The 20,794-nt window shown below is 42.4% G+C and overlaps 1 protein-coding gene across 1 annotated transcript; it reads right to left on the minus strand.

Moving 5' to 3' along the window:
• Positions 1-25: 25 nt before the first annotated feature.
• On the minus strand, positions 26-19,261 carry LOC135530466 (gastrula zinc finger protein XlCGF52.1-like). The gene is made up of 4 exons (XM_064958781.1): positions 19,178-19,261; positions 18,195-18,433; positions 3,679-3,927; positions 26-3,079 (listed from the first exon to the last, which is right to left on the minus strand). Exons 2-4 carry the CDS (start codon positions 18,295-18,297, stop codon positions 2,160-2,162), a joined length of 1,272 nt encoding a protein of 423 aa, XP_064814853.1. The 5' UTR covers positions 18,298-18,433; positions 19,178-19,261; the 3' UTR covers positions 26-2,159.
• Between the last annotated feature and the right edge of the window lie 1,533 nt (positions 19,262-20,794).

The raw sequence follows: 20,794 nt of genomic DNA on the forward strand, positions 1-20,794 counted from the left end.
TGAAAACCGATCAACATGTCATCAATACCTGATACATTTAGTATTTTATTAGGATCCCCAGCAGCTCCTCTTCCTGGGGTCAAACAGGAAACACTAAAAATACATAATATACATACAAGCTCTACATTTATCATTAAAAACAAAAGTTATTGAGTAATATAAAATAATCCACCCAAACTAATCATCACACCATCTTTATCTGATATATACTGAGTGTACAAAACATTAGAAGCACCTATTTGTTGAGTTGCACCCCCCTTTGTTCTCAGAACAGCCTCAAATCGTCAGGACATGGACTGTCGAAGGTGTTGAGAACGTTCCACAGGGATTCTGGCCCAAGTTGACTCCAATGCGTCCCACAATTGTGTCAAGTTGGCTGGGAGTGGATCTACTCTGAATAGCTCCTTCCTTCTCCTCCCACAGATGCACAATTACAGGAATTCAGTGTAATGTTCTTGGAACCATTCCCTGTCAAGCCATGTGGCACAAGGCATAATCCTGCTGAAGAAATCTATTTGCAGATGGATACACTGCTGCCATGAAGGGAGGCACCTGATTGGCAATGATGTTTAGATATCCTGTGGCATTCAAACATTGCTCGTCTTTTATCAATGTGTGGCCTGAAAACACACCCCAACCACCACACCACCAGCCTGTAATGCTGACACACGGCATGGATGCATGCAGTGGTGTAAACTACTTAAGAATAAATTATTTGAAGAATGACTTAAATAGTTTTTGGGGGGTATCTGTACTTTACTATTTATATTTGACAACGTTTTCTTCCCAAAAATTCCGAAAGAAAATGTACTTTTTACTCCATACATTTTCCCTGACACCCAAAAGTACAAAAGTATTTCATTTTTTTATGATTAGCAGGACAGAAAATGGTCCAATTCACACACCTATCAAGATAACATCCCTGGTCCTCCCCACTGCCTCTGATCTGGCGCACTCACTAAACACAAATGCTCCATTTGTAAATGGTGCTGGAGTGTGCCCCTGGCTATCTGCAATATAAAAAAACAATACAATTGTGTCGTCTGGTTCACTTAAAAAGCTCAAGGATCGGACACCATTTTTTTGTGACATTGTCACCTAAAATGACATGCCTAAATCTAACTGCCTGTAGCTCAGCACCTGAAGCAAAGACATGCATATTCTTGATACTGTTTGAAAGGAAACAATTAGAAGTTTGTGGAAATATGAAATTAATGTAGGAGAATAACACATTAGATCTGGTAAAAGATAATACAAACAAACAAAAACTGTTTTTCTTTTTTATCATCTTTGAAATGCAAGAGAAAGGCCATACTTTCAGATAGGAGTCTAGATGTAATTTAGATTTTGGCCACCAGATGGCAGCAGTGTGTGTGCACAGTTTGACTGATGCAGTGAAGAATTACATTACTGGACTGTATCAGGTCTGCCAGGAGTTTGCCCAAATGTGCCAAATTGGTCATTTAAGTACATAACTATAGAGAACATATACAAATGCTATGGTTAAAATAAATTAAGCTTACACACTCCCAGGAATGTCATACATGACGGACCATTAGCTTATACACTAACCTTCACACATCTTGATGGCTGGGTGGGGTGGGTGTGGAGCCAGAGACAGCAGGGGTTCAAAATGTAGAACCCAGTTACTACAGTTGAACATGAATATGTATTTTATCAAATGAAACTATGCTACATTTTATCTGTGGGACCCTCAGGATGACATATCAGAGCAAGATTACTGAATGTAAGTACATTATTTACCTTCAGAGGTGAATATATCAAACCAGTTGCCGTGATAAGTTATTTTATTGTCGTGCACTCTCCTCAAACAATAGCATGGTATTTTTTTCACTGCAACAGCTACTGTTAATTGGACAGTGCAGTTAGATTAACAAGAATTTAAGCTTTCTGCCCATATAAGACATGTCTATGTTCCGGAAAGTTGGCTTTTGGATTCAACATCATTCTAGTCACATTAGCGCACGTTAGCAACAACCGTCCCGGTTTAGGGACACCCAGAGGTTAATTTAAGGAATTTGAAGTTATTCATACTTCTACTTTTGATACATACAAGTATATTTACAACCAAATAATTTCAGCCTTTTACACAAGTAGTATTTTACTTGGTGACTTTCACTTGAGTTACTCTTGCCACATTACGAGTGGTAAGTCTTCTCTCCTTTATGTTTAGCTTGGTGTCTTTTTAACTGGCCCATTTGCGAGAAACTCTTTCCACAGTCAGAGCAGGAGTACGGCTTCATTCCTGTATGTATACGGTCATGTCTTTTTAAGTTGCCCAGTAGAGAGAAACTCTTTCCACAGTCAGAGCAGGAGTAAGGCTTCTCTCCTGTGTGTGTTCTCTGATGAACTTTTAGATCAGTTAATGTAATGAAGCATTTCACACAGTCAGAGCAGGCATAAGTATTTACTCCTGTATGTATATGTTTGTGTCTTTTTAAGTGGCCCAGTTGAGAGAAAATCTTTCCACAGTCAGAGCAGGAGTACGGCTTCTCACCTGTGTGTGTTCTCTGATGAACTTTTAGCTGAGCTGATGTTGTGAAGCATTTTGCACAGTCAGAGCAGGGGTAAGGCTTCACTACTGTATGTACAAGTTCATGTTTTTTTAAGTGGCTCAGTCGAGAGAAACTCTTTCCACAGTCAGGGCAGGAGTAAGGCTTCTCTCCTGTATGTATAAGTTTGTGTTTTTTTAAGAGGTCCAGTCGAGAAAAACTCTTCCCACAGTCAGAGCAGAAGCAAGGCTTCTCTCCTGTATGTATATGTTCATGTCTTTTTAAGTGGCCCAGTCGAGAGAAACTCACCCCACAATCAGAGCAGGAGTAAGGCTTTTCTCCCGTGTGTGTTCTCTGATGAACTTTTAGCTCAGTTGACGTTGTGACGCATTTTCCGCAGTCAGCGCAGGAATAAAGATTTTCTCCTGTGTGTATTTTTAAGTGTATTTTTAGCTTTGATAGAATTGGGAAAATCTCCTCACAATGTGGGCAGTGGTGAGACCTTTTAGCTCTGTGATCTTCCTGCTGTTGCTCTCTGGATGTAGAGAATGTCTCAACATGATCTCCTGTGTGAACAACATCAGAAGAACCAGTCAATTGGTGTGATATACATGTTAATCAAATCGATATTATGAAGCGCTTTTTACATCAGCAGTTGTCACAAAGTACTTCACAGAAACCCAGCCTAAAACACCAAAGAACAAGCAATGCAGATGTAGAAGCAGCAGCCAGGAAAGTTAGAGAGGAACCAGGCCCAAAGGGGTGGCCAGTCCTCTTCTGGTTGTACCGGGTGAGATATGTATTCATATCAGTAGGCTGTACAATACAGGCGAATAAAACTATTCTAAAAGTGGGTAAGAGTTGAAAGCTAAAAAGGGGCTTGTCATCCTCCACTCACTATCACAAGGGTTCGTAACTACACAGACTAAATTCATAGAACTTTAAAACACAGGCAGTTTGTCAACTTCACTTCTTTAGTCTACTCTCTGAACACTCCAGACAGACCAGTGAATAAAACAAATGCTGACAATACTGGTGTCAAACCATGCAAGTGTCATTAGCATGAAATAACAGCTACCTTTTCATTGAAACAGTTCTACTGCAACCTTTCATGCACAGTGGGAAGTTGGAACGAACAACAAACTTAGATAGAACCTGCTCTTACCATGATAAACAGATGTCCCAATCTTCTCCTCCTCTTCTTCATCTTTAATGTTGACATTCAGCTCCAGTGATTGACTGCAGTCTTCCAGCTTCACTGATGCCATCTCTGGATCCTGCAGTGCAAACTGGGCTCCACTGTCACAATCAGGACCCAGTGACTGTAGGTTTGGACTCAGTGTGGAAGGAGAGAGGCAGGCTGGGTTTGTCCTCACTGTTGATGTTACCGGCCTCAGACATAATTCTAGTCGTCCTGTAGTAACAATGACAAACATACACAAAGTTGTCTTGACAGTTCCGGCACTTTCTTTACTCTCTATTAAATATTTTTCAGTGCTTGACTTTGACTGAAATAGGTGCCAGTACTGTTTTTTCAAAAGTTATTGTCTTGACAGTTCTGGCACATTCTTTATTCTCTAAAAATATTGTTAATATTTAGATGCAGGAGCTCCACAATACTGTTGAGCTAATATTCTATAAGAGGACCATGAGCTCAACCAGTAGAAATTTGAGGTGATGGTACTCAGGCTCTGGTGAGCTCCTGTCCAAGTCAAGCACTGATCTTATTTCAATAGATCTGGTAGCTAAGCATTAATAGAAAAACATTCATTCAAAAGTACACGCTTTAAAAGTAGTCTACACAATGTAAGTGAACTTGATCTATAGTAAATTTCCCAAATTCACATAAATGCAGAAATTACAAATACATTCAGTACAAGATCTTAATCTATAGTAGATTTCTGAATTGACATGAATGACTCAAAAAACATGTAGTACAAGGTTGCAGTATGTTTCAGGCAGCACTATGTACTATTTTCCTGAATAACCTTGTCTTCACTGTATTATTTTCCTGAATAACCTTGTCTTCACTGTATTACTTCACTGTATTATTACAAATCAAATAGTGTTTCCATTCACACCATAGTAACATTTATAGATAAGATAGAAACAACAATGTGTCTGAATATTAGTACACATGTAGAAAACTGATATTCATTACATTTAGCTTCAAAACAGTAGCGCAGCTGTGAAATTGTGTCTCTGTACCTGAAGTCCGGTAACACAGACTGAGTGGGCACCGCCATTTTACCAACTTGTGAATTTTATACAAAACCAATAACATGCTAAACAAACTCAGAAATCTAAAAATTAAATAGATTTTTTATTAAATTACCATGAAGCAACCATGTACATCCATTCAGACAAACCCAAAGTTTCTACCTGTGTGACTTAAAATAGTTTCACGTTCACTTGGTTTGACACAAAAATAACAAATCAAAGTGTTAATACCTTAACGGATGTTACCTCGCATGGGATGACATGTTCTTCCGATAATAGGAAGTTTAAACCTGCTATTACATACCTGTGGTAATACATAGAAACCGACACAAAGATTATCTTCTTCACATAACAGTTCTGGCGTTTTCTTTATTCTCGAGAATGGTGTGTGCCTGCCCAGAACTTCCTGTTCCCCCACTACCACAGTGCAGCCACATATATAACAACGAGACAGATATTTCACCGAATGTATAAATGTGAAGAATCCGCTTAGCGTTTCCACTACCAAATATGGTAGTGAGAGGAAGCTCACTGCAGGCAGTGGGAGAAGATGGAACGAGATGGATTTTGGCCGACAAGTAAAGCTTTTTTTTTTTAAATCTGACACAGCGGTTGCATTAAGGAGAAGTATATCTATAAATCCATGTGTAACACTTGTATTTTCATCAACATTTAATGATGATTATTTCTGTAAATTGATGTGGCTATGCAAAATCACTGGATGTTTTTGGAACTACTGAACGTAATGCACCAATGTAAATGTATATTTATTTTTATATAAATATGAACTTTTTCAAACAAAACATACATGTATTGTGTAAAATGAAGTCCTACGAGTGTCATCTGATGAAGATCATCAAAGGTTAGTGATTAATTTGATCTATTTGTGCTTTTTGTGAGTCCCATCTTTGGCTGGGAAAAACTGGCTGTGTTTTTCTGTGGCTTGGTGGTGACCTAACATAATCGTTTGTGGTGCTTTCTCTGTATAGCCTTTTTGAAATCAGACATTGTGGCTGGATTAACGAGAATTGTATCTTAAAAATTGTGTAAAATACTTGTATGCTTGAGGAATTTTAATTATGAGATTTTGTTGTTTTGAATTTGGCGCCCTGCACTTTAACTGGCTGTTGTCATATCGATCCCGTTAACGGGATTGCAGCCCTAAGAAGTTTTTAATCAGCTTCTTGATATGTTTCACCTGTCAGGTGGATGGATTATTTTAGCAAATGAGAATTGTTCACTAAAAGGGATGTAACCAAATTTGTGCACAACATTTGAGAGAAACAAGTTTGTGTGCCGGTAACATTTCTGGGATCTTTTATTTCACCTCATGAAACATGGGACCAACACTTTACATGTTGCGGTTGTTTGTTAAGTGTATACAGTATTCATTTTAAAAATCATACAAACTGTCAATAACACAATTTTTATTAAACTAAATCAGCCTGCTTTTCTGTTCTAACCAGGTCCCTACACAGGCTGAGAAGGATCCTATAAGAGCAGAACATTATCTGGTGTCATTAGTCCTTGTAGTCTTGGAGGCCCAGAAACTTCTCAGCTGCAGATATAATGATGTCCAGCTTCTTGGACTTCTTGTACAGTACAATTAATAACTGAGGCTATAAATACTAAAATATCCACGTTCTTCACAATAAGTGTATCCAGATCACTTGATTGACGTACAACATTTACAACTGGTTGAGGTGCATCCACCTCCATATCTTCTATAGAACTGTGGCCTCTTGCCCCTATAACTCTCTTCACCACCTCCACACAGGAGATTTTCTGAACAGACCTGATTCTTGACAGTCCTATGATTATGGTGAAAAACCTGATAAATTGCTGGCCTGGCACATGAAGATGTTAAATTCGGACCGAGCCATTAATGCAATTCATAATTAACAAGGGCAATTATCAATGGATCCTGTAGAAATCTGATGCTATTTTCAATATGGAGGTAAAGAGGCAGGTTCAGATGGGCTCCCAATAGATATTTAAGACAAACTTCTTGGTCCACTTCTGGATATGTACAGTGTATTGGGGTATGATATGCTGTAGAGCTCAGATACAGACAATAAACACCCGCCTGAGATTTTTGCAATACAATTGGATAATGAGAGCATATATCACCCTTGTTAAGCTCCACAAATTTGACCCCAATACCCCAGACCTGTGTGTTAAACGTAACACACATTTAGGCAACTTGTATCATTGCCTGTGGGAATGTGCTGCGTTACACTGGCTTCCTGTTAAGGCAAGGGCTGATTTCAAGGTTTTACTGCTAAACTACAAAGCATTACATGGGTTTGCTCCTACCCATCTTTCTGATTTGGTCCTACCGTACATACCTACACGTACGCTACGGTCACAAGACGCAGGCCTCCTTACTGTCCCTAGAATTTCTAAGCAAACAACTGGAGGCAGGGCTTTCTCCTATAGAGCTCAATTTTTTTGGAATGGTCTGCCTACCCATGTGAGAGACGCAGACTCGGTCTCAACCTTTAAGTCTTTATTGAAGACTCATCTCTTCAGTAGGTCCTATGATTGAGTGTAGTCTGGCCCAGGAGTGGGAAGGTGAACGGAAAGGCACTGGAGCAACGAACCGCCCTTGTTGTCTCTGCCTGGCCAGTTCCCCTCTCTCCACTGGGATTCTCTGCCTCTAACCCTATTACAGGGTCTGAGTCACTGGCATTCTGGTGCTCTTCCATGCCCTCCCTAGGAGGGGTGCGTCACTGACATGATCTTCCAGTCTGGGTTGGCGCCCCCCTTTGGGTTGTGCCGTGGCGGAGAACTTTGTGGGCTATACTCGGCCTTGTCTTAGAATGGTAAATTGGTGGTTGAAGATATCCCTCTAGTGGTGTGGGGGCTGTGCTTTGGGAAAATGGATGGGGTTATATCCTGCCTGTTTGGCCCTGTCGTGGGGTATCGTCGGGTGGGGCCACAGTGTCTCCCGACCCCTCTGGCCTCAGCCTCCAGTATTCATGCTGCAGTAGTGTATGTGTCGGGGGGCTAGGGTCAGTCTGTTATATCTGGAGTATTTCTCCCGTCTATCCGGTGTCCTGCGTGAATTTAAGTATGCTCTCTCTTTCTCTCTTTCTTTCTCAGAGGACCTGAGCCATAGGACCATGCCTCAGGACTACTTGGCCTGATGACTCCTTGTTATCCCCAGTCCCCCTGGCCGTGCTGCTGCTCCAGTTTCAACTGTTCTGCCTGCAGCTATGGAACCCTGACCTGTTCAACGGACGTGCTACCAGTCCCAGACCTGCTGTTATCAACTCTAGAGACAGCAGGAGCGGTAGAGATACTCAATGATCGGCTATGAAAAGCCAACTGACGTTTACTCCTGAGGTGCTGACATGTTGCACCCTCAACATCCACTGTGATTATTATTATTTGACCCTGCTGGCCATCTATGAACATTTGAACATCTTGGCCATGTTCTGTTATAATCTCCACCCGGGACAGCCAGAAGAGGACTGGCCACCCCACATAGCCTGGTTCATCTCAAGGTTTCTTCCTTGGTTCTGTGCTTTTTGGGAGTTTTTTCTAGCCACCATGCTTCTACACCTGCATTGCTTACTGTTTGGGGTTTTAGGCTGAGTTTCTGTACAGAACTTTGAGATATCAGCTGATGTAAGAAGGGCTTTATAAATCAATTTGATTTACAAATGTTTTGGAGCTCAGGACTGCGCTATATCTCTGAGATGGCCTCTACCCCAATACCACTAATCCATAAAATATGCCTCCAAAATATTTACCCAGAGAATAATTCTTTACATAGGAGAGAAAATGCATTTTTTGACCTCTGTCGATTACAAGCTAGACGTTCAATTGCTCTCCACTGGACGTAAGTCATTTGCCCCTCACTTGGTCATTGGGAAAAATAATTAACATCAAGCCTGGCTCGTGAAAAATGTACTTCTTTAGTGAAAAAGAAAGCCCCAGAGTTTAGAAGCATTGGAACTGCAAATCTGTATATTCAAAATAATGTATGTGAATATTGGCTATAGGCGAAGCGTAATCTACAACTGCATATTTTACTTTTTATTTATTTGTTTGGTTGTTATGTTTGTCAATCCTTGTGTTGGGGGGGTGAAAAAGAAAATAAAATTGTGTTTCTGTAATTGTTCTACTTGGAACTAATAAATAAATAAATAAATAATATATATAAAAAGAATGATTGATGGAGGCCATTGTGTTCTTGGGGATCTTCAACACTTCAAGGGGCTCCCGAGTGGTGCAACAGTCTGAGGCACTGCATCAATGCTAGATGCGTCACTACAGACCCTGGTTGGATTCCAGGCTATATCACAACCGGACATGATTGGGAGTCCCATAGGGCTGCGCACAATTGGCCCAGCATATTCGGGTTAGGCAGTCATCGTAAAAACATTATTTGTTCTTAACCGACTTGCCTAGTTAAATAAAATAAACACTGCAGAAGTGTTTTGGTTCCCTCCCCAGATCTGTGCCTCGACATAATCCTTTCATGGAGTTCATACGGACAAATGTGTCTGAATATTATTACACATGTAGAAAAGTTGTACAACTGAATGCATTCAACTGAAATGTGTCTTCCACATTTAACCCAACCTCTGAATCAGAGAGGTGTGGGGGGCTGCCATAATCGACATCCACGTCTCTGGCGCCCGGGGTTCAGTGTGTTAACTGCTATGCTCTGGGGCCCGGGGTTCAGTGTGTTAACTGCTATGCTCTGGGGCCCGGGGTTCAGTGTGTTAACTGCTATGCTCTGGGGCCCGGGGTTCAGTGTGTTAACTGCTATGCTCTGGGGCCCGGGGTTCAGTGTGTTAACTGCTATGCTCTGGGGCAGAATTACATTTTTTTTTCCTTGTCAGCTCAGGGATTCGATCCAGCAACCTTTTGGTGACTGGCCCAATGCTCTAACCATTAGGCTACCTGTACGTATTCATATCAGTAGGCTGTGCAATACAAAATGGGAATAAAACTATTCTAAAAGTATCTCATAAGTCAAGAAAAGTATGAGCTATATCATCCTCTCACTATCACAAGGGTTAGTAACTACACAGACTAATTTCATAGAACTTTAAAACACTGGCAGTTTGTCTACTTTACTTCCTTAGTCTACTATCTGATCACTCCAGACAGCCCAGTTAATAAAACAAATGCTGGCAATACTGGTGTCAAACCATGCAAGTGTCAGTAGTAGAAGTCGACCGATTAATCGGAATGGCCGATAAATTAGGGCCGATTTCAAGTTTTCATAACAATCGGAAATCGATATTTTTGGGCACCGATTTAAAAAAAAAAATTGTATACATTTATTTAACTCACCAAGTCAGCTAGGAACACATTCTTATTTTCAATGGCGGTCTAGGAATGGTGGGTTAACTGCCTTGTTCAGGGGCAGAACGACAGATTTTCACCTTGTCAGCTTGGGGGAGCCAATCTTGCAACCTTAAAGTTAACTAGTCCAACGCTCTAACCACCTGGTTACATTGCACTCCACGGGGAGCCTGCCTGTTACGCGAATGCAGTAGAAGCCAAGGTAAGTTGCTAGCTAGCATTAAACTTATCTTATAAAAAAACAATCAATCTATCATAATCACTAGTTATAAAGACACATGGGATGATTTAACAAAAGCGCATTTGCGAAAAAAGCACAATCGTTGGACGACTACCTAACCATAAACATCAATGCCTTTTTTAAATCAATACACAGAAGTATATATTTTTAAACCTGCATATTTAGCTAAAATAAATCCAGGTTAGCAGGCAATATTAACCAGGTGAAATTGTGTCATTTCTCTTGCATTCATTGCACACAGAGTCAGGGTACATGCAACCGTTCGGGCTGCCTGGCTCATTGCGAACTAATCTGCCAGAATTTTATGTAATTATGACATAACATTTAAGGTTGTGCAATGTAACAAGAATATTTAGACTTAGGTATTTTATCTAATGGGTGGTATCCCTAACGGTTTCATATTTCACTGAAATAATAATCGTTCTGTTTTCGAAATGATAGTTTCCGGATTCGACCATATTAATGACCAAAGTCTCGTATTTCTGTGTGTTATTATGTTATAATTAATTTGTGCGTTTTTGCCAGCAGCTCTTCGCAAGCACATGACTTCAAGCCTATCAGCCTTATCGCTGGTGTAACCAATGTGATATGGCTAGCTAGTTAGCTGGGTGTGCGCTAATAGCGTTTCAAACGTCACTCGCTCTGAGATTTGGAGTAGTTATTGCCCTTTCTCTGCAAGGGCCGCGGCTTTTGTGGAGCGATGGGTAACACTGCTTCAAGTGTGGCTGTTGTCGTTGTCTTCCTGGTTCGAGCCCAGATAGGAGCGAGGAGAGGGACAGAAGCTATACTGTTACACTAGCAATACTATTGTGCCTATAAGAACATTCCAACAGTCAAAGGTGTATGAAATACAAATGGTATAGAGAAAAAAGTCCTATAAATGCTGTATTAATTACAACCTCTTACCTTGGAATATTGAAGTCTCATGTTAAAAGGAACCACCAACTTCCATATGTTCTCATGTTCTGTGCAAGGAACTCAAACGTTAACTTTTTTACAAATGGCGCATATTGCACTTTTAGTATAATATACAGTTGTAGATAATGCAGATTACTCTTCGACTAGAGCCAATATTCACATAAAATATAGAGAATATACATTATTTACAGTTCCAATGCTTCTACAATATCATCAGTTTGCAAAAACTCATAAAACAGATCCCAAATATTATGAAACTCTGGGGCTTTCTTTTTCACTATATAAGTACATTTTTCAAGAGCCAGGCTTGATGTTAATTATTTTAACCAATGACCAAGTGAGGGGGAACTGACATACTTCCAGCGGCGCAGGTCATAATCCAGGCACTTGTCATCTCCCGTCTGGATTAAACTCGCTGTTGGCTGGGCTCCCTGCCTGTGCCATTAAACCCCTACAACTCATGTCTGGTTTCAACCTTATCTCACGTCACCCCGCTCCTCCGCTCTCTCCACTGGCTTCCAGTTGAAGCTCGCATTACAAGACCATGGTGCTTGCCTACGGAGCTGTGAGGGGAACGGCACCGCAGTACCTCCAGGCTCTGATCAGGCCCTACACCCAAACAAGGGCACTGCGTTCATCCACCTCTGGCCTGCTCGCCTCCCTACCACTGAGGAAGTACAGTTCCCGCTCAGCCCAGTCAAAACTGTTCGCTGCTCTGGCCCCCCAATGGTGGAACAAACTCCCTCACGACGCCAGGACAGCGGAGTCAATCACCACCTTCCGGAGACACCTGAAACCCCACCTCTTCAAGGAATACCTAGGATAGGATAAAGCAATCCTTCTCACCCCCCCTTAAATGATTTAGATGCACTATTGTAAAGTGGCTGTTCCACTGATGTCAGAAGGTGAATTCACCAATTTGTAAGTCGCTCTGGATAAGAGCGTCTGCTAAATGACTTAAATGTAAATGTACTTCTCCAACACTTAGTTTTTGCATAACTAAAACCAAATTGAACATGTTTCATTATTTATTTGAGGCTAAATTGATTTTTATTTATGTATTATTTTAAGTTAAAATAAGTGTTCATTCACTATTGTTGTAATTGTCATTATTACAAATAAATCACTTTTAATTTTTTTTTACATTTTTTTCATTTTAAAATCGGCCGATTAATCAGTATCGGCTTTTTTTGGTCCTCCAATAATGGGTCGACCTCAAGTCAGTAGCATGAAATACCATCTACCTTCTAATTGAAACAGTTCGACTGCAACATTTCATGCAGTGGGAAGTTGGAATAAACAACACACACTTACAGTGGGGAGACCAAGTATTTGATTCACTGCCGATTTTACAGGTTTTCCAACTTACAAAGCATGTAGAGGTCTGTAATTTTTATCATAGGTACACTTCAACTGTGAGAGACAGAATCTAAAACAAAAATGCATAAAACCACATTGTATGATTTTTAAATAATTAATTTGCATTTTATTACATGACATAAGTATTTGATCACCGACCAACCAGTAAGAATTCCGGCTCTCACAGACCTGTTAGTTTTTCTTTAAGAAGCCCTCCTGTTCTCCACTCATTACCTGTATTAACTGCACCTGTTTGAACTCGTTACCTGTATAAAAGTCACCTGTCCACACACTCAATCAAACAGACTCCAACCTCTCCACAAAGGCCAAGACCAGAGAGCTGTGTAAGGACATCAGGGTTAAATTTTAGACCTGCACAAGGCTGGGATGGGCTACAGGACAATAGGCAAGCAGCTTGGTGAGAAGGCAACAACTGCTGGCGCCATTATTAGAAAATGGAAGAAGTTCAAGATGACGGTCAATCACCCTCAGTCTGGGGCTCCATACAAGATCTCACCTCATGGGGCATCAATGATCATGAGCAAGGTGAGGGATCAGCCCAGAACTACACTACAGCTCTCTTCAGGTCAATGACCTGAAGGTCAATCAGGTCAATGACCTGAAGAGAGCTGGGACCACAGTCTCAAATAAAACCATTAGTAACACACTACGCCTTCATGGATTAAAATCCTGCAGCGCACGCAAGGTCCCCGTGCTCAAGCCAACGTATCTCCAGGCCCATCTGAAGTTTGGTAATGACCATCTGGATGATCCAGAGGAAGAATGGGAGAAGTTCATGTGGTCTGATGAGACATAAATAGAGCTTTTTGGTCTAAACTCCACTCGCCGTGTTTGGAGGAAGACGAAGGATGAGTACAACCCCAAGAACACCATCCCAATCGTGAAGCATGGAGGTGGAAACATAATTCTTTGGGGATGCTTTTCTGCAAATGGGACAGGACAACTGCACCGTATTGAGGGGAGGATGGATGGGGCCATGTATCGCGAGATCTTGGCCAACAACCTCCTTCCCTCAGTAAGAGCATTGAAGATGGGTCGTGGCTGGGTCTTCAAGCATGATAACGACCCGAAACACACAGCCAGGGCAATTAAGGAGTAGCTCCCGTAAGAAGCATCTCAAGGTCCTGGAGTGGCCTAGTCAGTCTCCAGACCTGAACCCAATAGAACATCTTTGGAGGGAGCTGAAAGTCCGTGTTGCCCGGCGACAGCCCTGAAACCTGAAGGATGTGGAGAAGGTCTGTATGGAGGAGTGGGCCAGAATCCCTGCTGCAGTGTGTGCAAACCCGGTCAAGAACTACAGGAAACAAGTTCTGCTTTTCTGATGTATCAAATACTTATGTCATGCAATAAAATGCAAATTAACTTAAAAATCATACAATGTGATTTTCTGGATTTTTGTTTTAGATTCCGTCTCTCACAGTTGAAGTGTACCTATGATACAAATTAGACCTCTACATGCTTTGTAAGTGGCAAAACCTGCAAAATCAGCAGTGTTTCCGGTTCCGGGTTGGAGCGAGCGGTCGCATCTACACATCGGTCCGCAGGTAGTATAACTTTTCATAACTTTTCATTACATTTCATTATAGTACAACGGTTTGATTTGTCTAATCTTAGCAATTTCTTCTTAGCTAGCTACATAGCCGTCTTTGTATCAAAGATAATTGCGTAATTATCGTATTTCGTCGTCCTAACGTAGTCTACACTGCTTTCTGCCCAGCAGCTAGCTAACGTCCACTAGCACAGCAGCTAGCTAACGTCCACTAGCACTGTAGAAACTATTACACTCAATGACTCGATTAGTGTAGTGTTAGCTAGCTACATAGTTGTCTTTGCTGTCTTCGTATCCAAGGTAATTGTGTAGCTTAGAGTGTGTAGACTTAGAGTGATTATCTTAATTTACCGAGGTTAGCTAGCCAGCTATTTGTCGTCCTTAACGTAGGAGTCACTTGTAGCTAGCTAGCCAACAGCTAGCCAACGTCTTCCGAATTGAACTTCAACAACCCGGTCAACATTCCGCCTCGCTCCACAGGTAGTATCACATTTTCATTTCACTTCATTACAGTACAACGGTTTGATTTGTTTGATCGTAGCTAGCTAGCTACTTAGCCGTCTTTGTATCTAAGACAATTGTGTAGTCTGGAGCGATTTTCTAGGTTAGCTAGCCAGCTATTGTCGTTCTTTTAACGTAACGTTACGTAATCAACACTGCTAGCTAGCCAGCTAGCCCCCGAATAGCAGCACTGTAGAAACTATTACACTCGACGGAACGACTTGATTAGTGTAGTGTCAACAACGTAGCCACTGCCAGCTAGCCTACTCCAGCAGTACTGTATCATTTCAATCATTTTAGTCAATAAGATTCTTGCTACGTAATATGCTTAACGTTCTGAACATTCGATAAGTGTAGTCCACTTGTCATTCCAATCTCCTTTGCATTAGCGTAGCCTCTTCTGTAGCCAGTCAACTATGTGTCTATCTATCCCTGTTCTCTCCTCTCTGCACAGACCATACAAACGCTCCACACCGCGTGGCCGCGGCCACCCTAATCTGGTGGTCCCAGCGCGCACGACCCACGTGGAGTTCCAGGTCTTCGGTAGCCTCTGGAACTGCCGATCTGCGGCCAACAAGGCAGAGTTCATCTCAGCCTATGCCTCCCTCCAGTCCCTCGACTTCTTGGCACTGACGGAAACATGGATCACCACAGACAACACTGCTACTCCTACTGCTCTCTCTTCGTCCGCCCACGTGTTCTCGCACACCCCGAGAGCTTCTGGTCAGCGGGGTGGTGGCACCGGGATCCTCATCTCTCCCAAGTGGTCATTCTCTCTTTCTCCCCTTACCCATCTGTCTATCGCCTCCTTTGAATTCCATGCTGTCACAGTTACCAGCCCTTTCAAGCTTAACATCCTTATCATTTATCGCCCTCCAGGTTCCCTCGGAGAGTTCATCAATGAGCTTGATGCCTTGATAAGCTCCTTTCCTGAGGACGGCTCACCTCTCACAGTCCTGGGCGACTTTAACCTCCCCACGTCTACCTTTGACTCATTCCTCTCTGCCTCCTTCTTTCCACTCCTCTCCTCTTTTGACCTCACCCTCTCACCCTCCCCCTACTCACAAGGCAGGCAATACGCTCGACCTCATCTTTACTAGATGCTGTTCTTCCACTAACCTCATTGCAACTCCCCTCCAAGTCTCCGACCACTACCTTGTATCCTTTTCCCTCTCGCTTTCATCCAACACTTCCCACACTGCCCCTACTCGGATGGTATCGCGCCGTCCCAACCTTCGCTCTCTCTCCCCCGCTACTCTCTCCTCTTCCATCCTATCATCTCTTCCCTCTGCTCATACCTTCTCCAACCTATCTCCTGATTCTGCCTCCTCAACCCTCCTCTCTTCCCTTTCTGCATCCTTTGACTCTCTATGTCCCCTATCCTCCAGGCCGGCTCGGTCCTCCCCTCCCGCTCCGTGGCTCGACGACTCACTGCGAGCTCACAGAACAGTGCTCCGGGCAGCCGAGCGGAAATGGAGGAAAACACGCCTCCCTGCGGACCTGGCATCCTTTCACTCCCTCCTCTCTACATTTTCCTCCTCTGTCTCTGCTGCTAAAGCCACTTTCTTCCACTCTAAATTCCAAGCATCTGCCTCTAACCCTAGGAAGCTCTTTGCCACCTTCTCCTCCCTCCTGAATCCTCCTCCCCCTCCCCCCTCCTCCCTCTCTGCAGATGACTTCGTCAACCATTTTGAAAAGAAGGTCGACGACATCCGATCCTCGTTTGCTAAGTCAAACGACACCGCTGGTTCTGCTCACACTGCCCTACCCTGTGCTCTGACCTCTTTCTCCCCTCTCTCTCCAGATGAAATCTCGCTTCTTGTGACGGCCGGCCGCCCAACAACCTGCCCGCTTGACCCTATCCCCTCCTCTCTTCTCCAGACCATTTCCGGAGACCTTCTCCCTTACCTCACCTCGCTCATCAACTCATCCCTGACCGCTGGCTACGTCCCTTCCGTCTTCAAGAGAGCGAGAGTTGCACCCCTTCTGAAAAAACCTACACTCGATCCCTCTGATGTCAACAACTACAGACCAGTATCCCTTCTTTCTTTTCTCTCCAAAACTCTTGAACGTGCCGTCCTTGGCCAGCTCTCCCGCTATCTCTCTCAGAATGACCTTCTTGATCCAAATCAGTCAGGTTTCAAGACTAGTCATTCAACTGAGACTGCTCTTCTCTGTATCACGGAGGCGCTCCGCACTGCTAAAGCTAACTCTCTCTCCTCTGCTCTCATCCTTCTAGACCTATCGGCTGCCTTCGACACTGTGAACCATCAGATCCTCCTCTCCACCCTCTCCGAGTTGGGCATCTCCGGCGCGGCCCACGCTTGGATTGCGTCCTACCTGACAGGTCGCTCCTACCAGGTGGCGTGGCGAGAATCTGTCTCCTCGCCACGCGCTCTCACCACTGGTGTCCCCCAGGGCTCTGTTCTAGGCCCTCTCCTATTCTCGCTATACACCAAGTCACTTGGCTCTGTCATAACCTCACATGGTCTCTCCTATCATTGCTATGCAGACGACACACAATTAATCTTCTCCTTTCCCCCTTCTGATGACCAGGTGGCGAATCGCATCTCTGCATGTCTGGCAGACATATCAGTGTGGATGACGGATCACCACCTCAAGCTGAACCTCGGCAAGACGGAGCTGCTCTTCCTCCCGGGGAAGGACTGCCCGTTCCATGATCTCGCCATCACGGTTGACAACTCCATTGTTTCCTCCTCCCAGAGCGCTAAGAACCTTGGCGTGATCCTGGACAACACCCTGTCGTTTTCAACTAACATCAAGGCGGTGGCCCGTTCCTGTAGGTTCATGCTCTACAATATCCGCAGAGTACGCCCCTGCCTCACACAGGAAGCGGCGCAGGTCCTAATCCAGGCACTTGTCATCTCCCGTCTGGATTACTGCAACTCGCTGTTGGCTGGGCTCCCTGCCTGTGCCATCAAACCCCTACAACTCATCCAGAACGCCGCAGCCCGTCTGGTGTTCAACCTTCCCAAGTTCTCTCACGTCACCCCGCTCCTCCGCTCTCTCCACTGGCTTCCAGTTGAAGCTCGCATCCGCTACAAGACCATGGTGCTTGCCTACGGAGCTGTGAGGGGAACGGCACCGCAGTACCTCCAGGCTCTGATCAGGCCCTACACCCAAACAAGGGCACTGCGTTCATCCACCTCTGGCCTGCTCGCCTCCCTACCACTGAGAAGTACAGTTCCCGCTCAGCCCAGTCAAAACTGTTCGCTGCTCTGGCCCCCAATGGTGGAACAAACTCCCTCACGACGCCAGGACAGCGGAGTCAATCACCACCTTCCGGAGACACCTGAAACCCCACCTCTTCAAGGAATACCTAGGATAGGATAAGTAATCCTTCTCACCCCCCTTCCCCCTTAATGATTTAGATGCACTATTGTAAAGTGGCTGTTCCACTGGATGTCAGAAGGTGAATTCACCGATTTGTAAGTCGCTCTGGATAAGAGCGTCTGCTAAATGACTTAAATGTAAAATGTAAATGTAGTTGTTCTCCCCACTGTAGGTAGATAAAACCTACTCTTACCATGAGAAACAGATTTCCCAATCTTCTCCTCCTCTTCTTCATCTTTAATGTTGACATTCAGCTCCAGTGTTTGACTGCAGTCTTCCAGCTTCACTGATGCCATCTCTGGATTCTGCAGAGCAAACTGGACTCCACTGTTACAATCAGGACCCAGTGACTCTAGGTTTGAACTCAGTGTGGAAGGAGAGAGGCAGGTTGGGTTTGTCCTCACTGTTGATGTTACCGGCCTCAGACTTAATCTGAGTTGGCCAGTTGTAATAAAGAGAAACAGACACAAAAAGTTATTGTCTTCACAGTTCTGGCTCTTTCTTTATGCTTAGGTTCAGGAACTCCACAATACTGTTGAGTTAATATTCTATAAGAGGAACATGAGCTCAAACAGTAGAAATTTGAGGTGACGGTACTCAGCTCGGATGAGCTCCTGTCCAAGTCAAGTACTGATCTCATTTCAATAGATCTGGTAGCTAAGCATTGACAAAACATTAATTAATTCACATTAGACAAAGTATAGCCTTTAAAGTAGGCTACACAACTGTAAATGCACTTAATCTATAGTAGATTTCCCGAATTCACATAAATGACTCACTGATAATCATTACATTTAGCTCCAAAACTGTAGTGAAAACGTAAAATTGTCTCTCTGCTGCACCCTCACTGCATGCACTGAAGTCCGTTGATGCAGACCGAGTGGGATCCGCCATTTTACCATCTCGTGAATTTGACACAAAACCAAAAACGTCATGTAAAACGAACCCAGAAATCTCAAATAGACTAATCCTAAATGAAATTACCTTTGACGAAATTATATACATCCACTCAGACTAACCTAAAGTCTCTATATGACAAGTTATCACGTTCACCCACGCGGTTTGACACAAAAAATAGCACATAAAACCTTTATCAAACGTGATAATACCTTGACGTATTTGTTACCTAGCATGTTATGACATGTTCTTTCGATATTATAACGTGCTATTACATACCAGTAGTAATACATTTGAAACGGACACAGAAGTTGTCATCTTGACTACACAATTCTGGCGCATCCTTTATTCAGAAGAATGATGTGCGCCTGCGCGGAACTTCCTGTTCCCCACTACCAGTTTCTCAACCCAGAGACGTAACATCGCGAGACTTCAGAGAAGCTTGTGAAGCGGACCAAGCGGTAGGTTTGACAAGTCAATGAGAGAAGTGAACAATTCTGATACTTTTGCAGCGGCTCATCGGGATCCTAATAAATACCAAAAAGATTCAGTCGGCACACACTTGAAACATGGCCATTCTTTTATCAATTTCATAACTGCAGTGGCTTATTCACAATAGCTAACACAACGTTTCATATATCATAGCATCACAGTTAGCCTCGTGGTTAGAGCTTTGATCCCTGATCTGACAATGTAAAAAATCTGTCATTCTGCCCCGGAAGAAAGCAGTTAACCCACTGTTCCTTAGTAGGCCGTCATTGCAAATAATAATATTTTCTTAAATAAAGTTTTAAAAATCACAGGAGGAGGCAGACCTCGGTAAAGTTGGTCTTATGTTCAGACATAAATTTGCCAAAATCAACTGATTCATTGTCACAGAAATAAAGTTGGTTTATTCTATAATAAAAGTCTCGCATTAAATCTATCAAATGTAATATAAGACTGTATAAATTAAAAACTAATTCACCGTTTGTCACAGAAACATCAAACTATGTATGATTTATTCTATAAATGTCTAGTATACCTTTACAACTTTTGCTTTGAGTAGAAATTCCCGTTTTGCTTTGATAGAAATACATAAAATCTCAAAATTGCATTTAAAGATGAAAATATCAACTAATTCTGTGATTGATCAGCCAGGTCGCAGTTGCAAATGAGCTGACCTGGTTAAATAAAGGTGAAATAAAATATTTGTAAAAATTCTCGCAGAAAAACGAGAATATGCAATTATTTAAAATAACTTAAAATAAATGTTGATTTAAAGTGCAATTTGTTCTATATGAAGTTAGACAATGTTTACATAAAGTTGTACAATGTTTACATCTTAAATTGTATGTCAAATCAATATTTACAATCTTAAAATGTATGTTGAATGTCAGAATGTGTGAATATAAAACGAACTTTACCTCGGTAGTAGGCAGATACCATTCTTCAAACAGTAAAACTGATTGACTTTCCATCTACTACAGGGTTTAGTGCTCCAACCACTCCAGGAATCTTCTGCTCAAGACGACGAACCTCAATATCCAACGAAACTCCAGATATAACATCTTTAATAGGTGCCCTGCTCCGAAATGATATACAAAATATAATATACATAATATAATAAAATATATTGATTTAAAATAAAAAAATAAACGAATATATTTTTAGATATTCTGATATAGACAGAATGACTGAAAAATGTAAATTGTAAAATGTAAACGTTTTTTTTATGTAAAAACCTGTAATTTCAAATAATTAGTTTACAATATCACAACGGAATTTATTACAATTTATAACAGTCATGCCTCAAAACTGGGAGAAGCAGAAAAAGCAAGTCATTAACCCGATATTTGTTCCTCAAAACGGTAACAACGACACGAGGATCATTGTAAGCAACAACATTTTTGAAAA

This window comes from Oncorhynchus masou, unplaced genomic scaffold (assembly GCF_036934945.1).
Source record: "Oncorhynchus masou masou isolate Uvic2021 unplaced genomic scaffold, UVic_Omas_1.1 unplaced_scaffold_1349, whole genome shotgun sequence".
Taxonomy (NCBI): domain Eukaryota; kingdom Metazoa; phylum Chordata; class Actinopteri; order Salmoniformes; family Salmonidae; genus Oncorhynchus; species Oncorhynchus masou.

Excerpts from the sequence above, each read along its gene's own strand:
- LOC135530466 (XM_064958781.1), bottom strand. The coding sequence starts at position 18,297 with ATGGCATCAGTGAAGCTGGAAGACTGCAGTCAAACACTGGAGCTGAAT. Across the intron at positions 3,928-18,194 it reads TGGGAAATCTGTTTCTCATG|GACGACTAGAATTATGTCTG; the intron begins GTAAGAGTAGGT and ends TTGTTACTACAG. Across the intron at positions 3,080-3,678 it reads TGGGACATCTGTTTATCATG|GAGATCATGTTGAGACATTC; the intron begins GTAAGAGCAGGT and ends TTGTTCACACAG.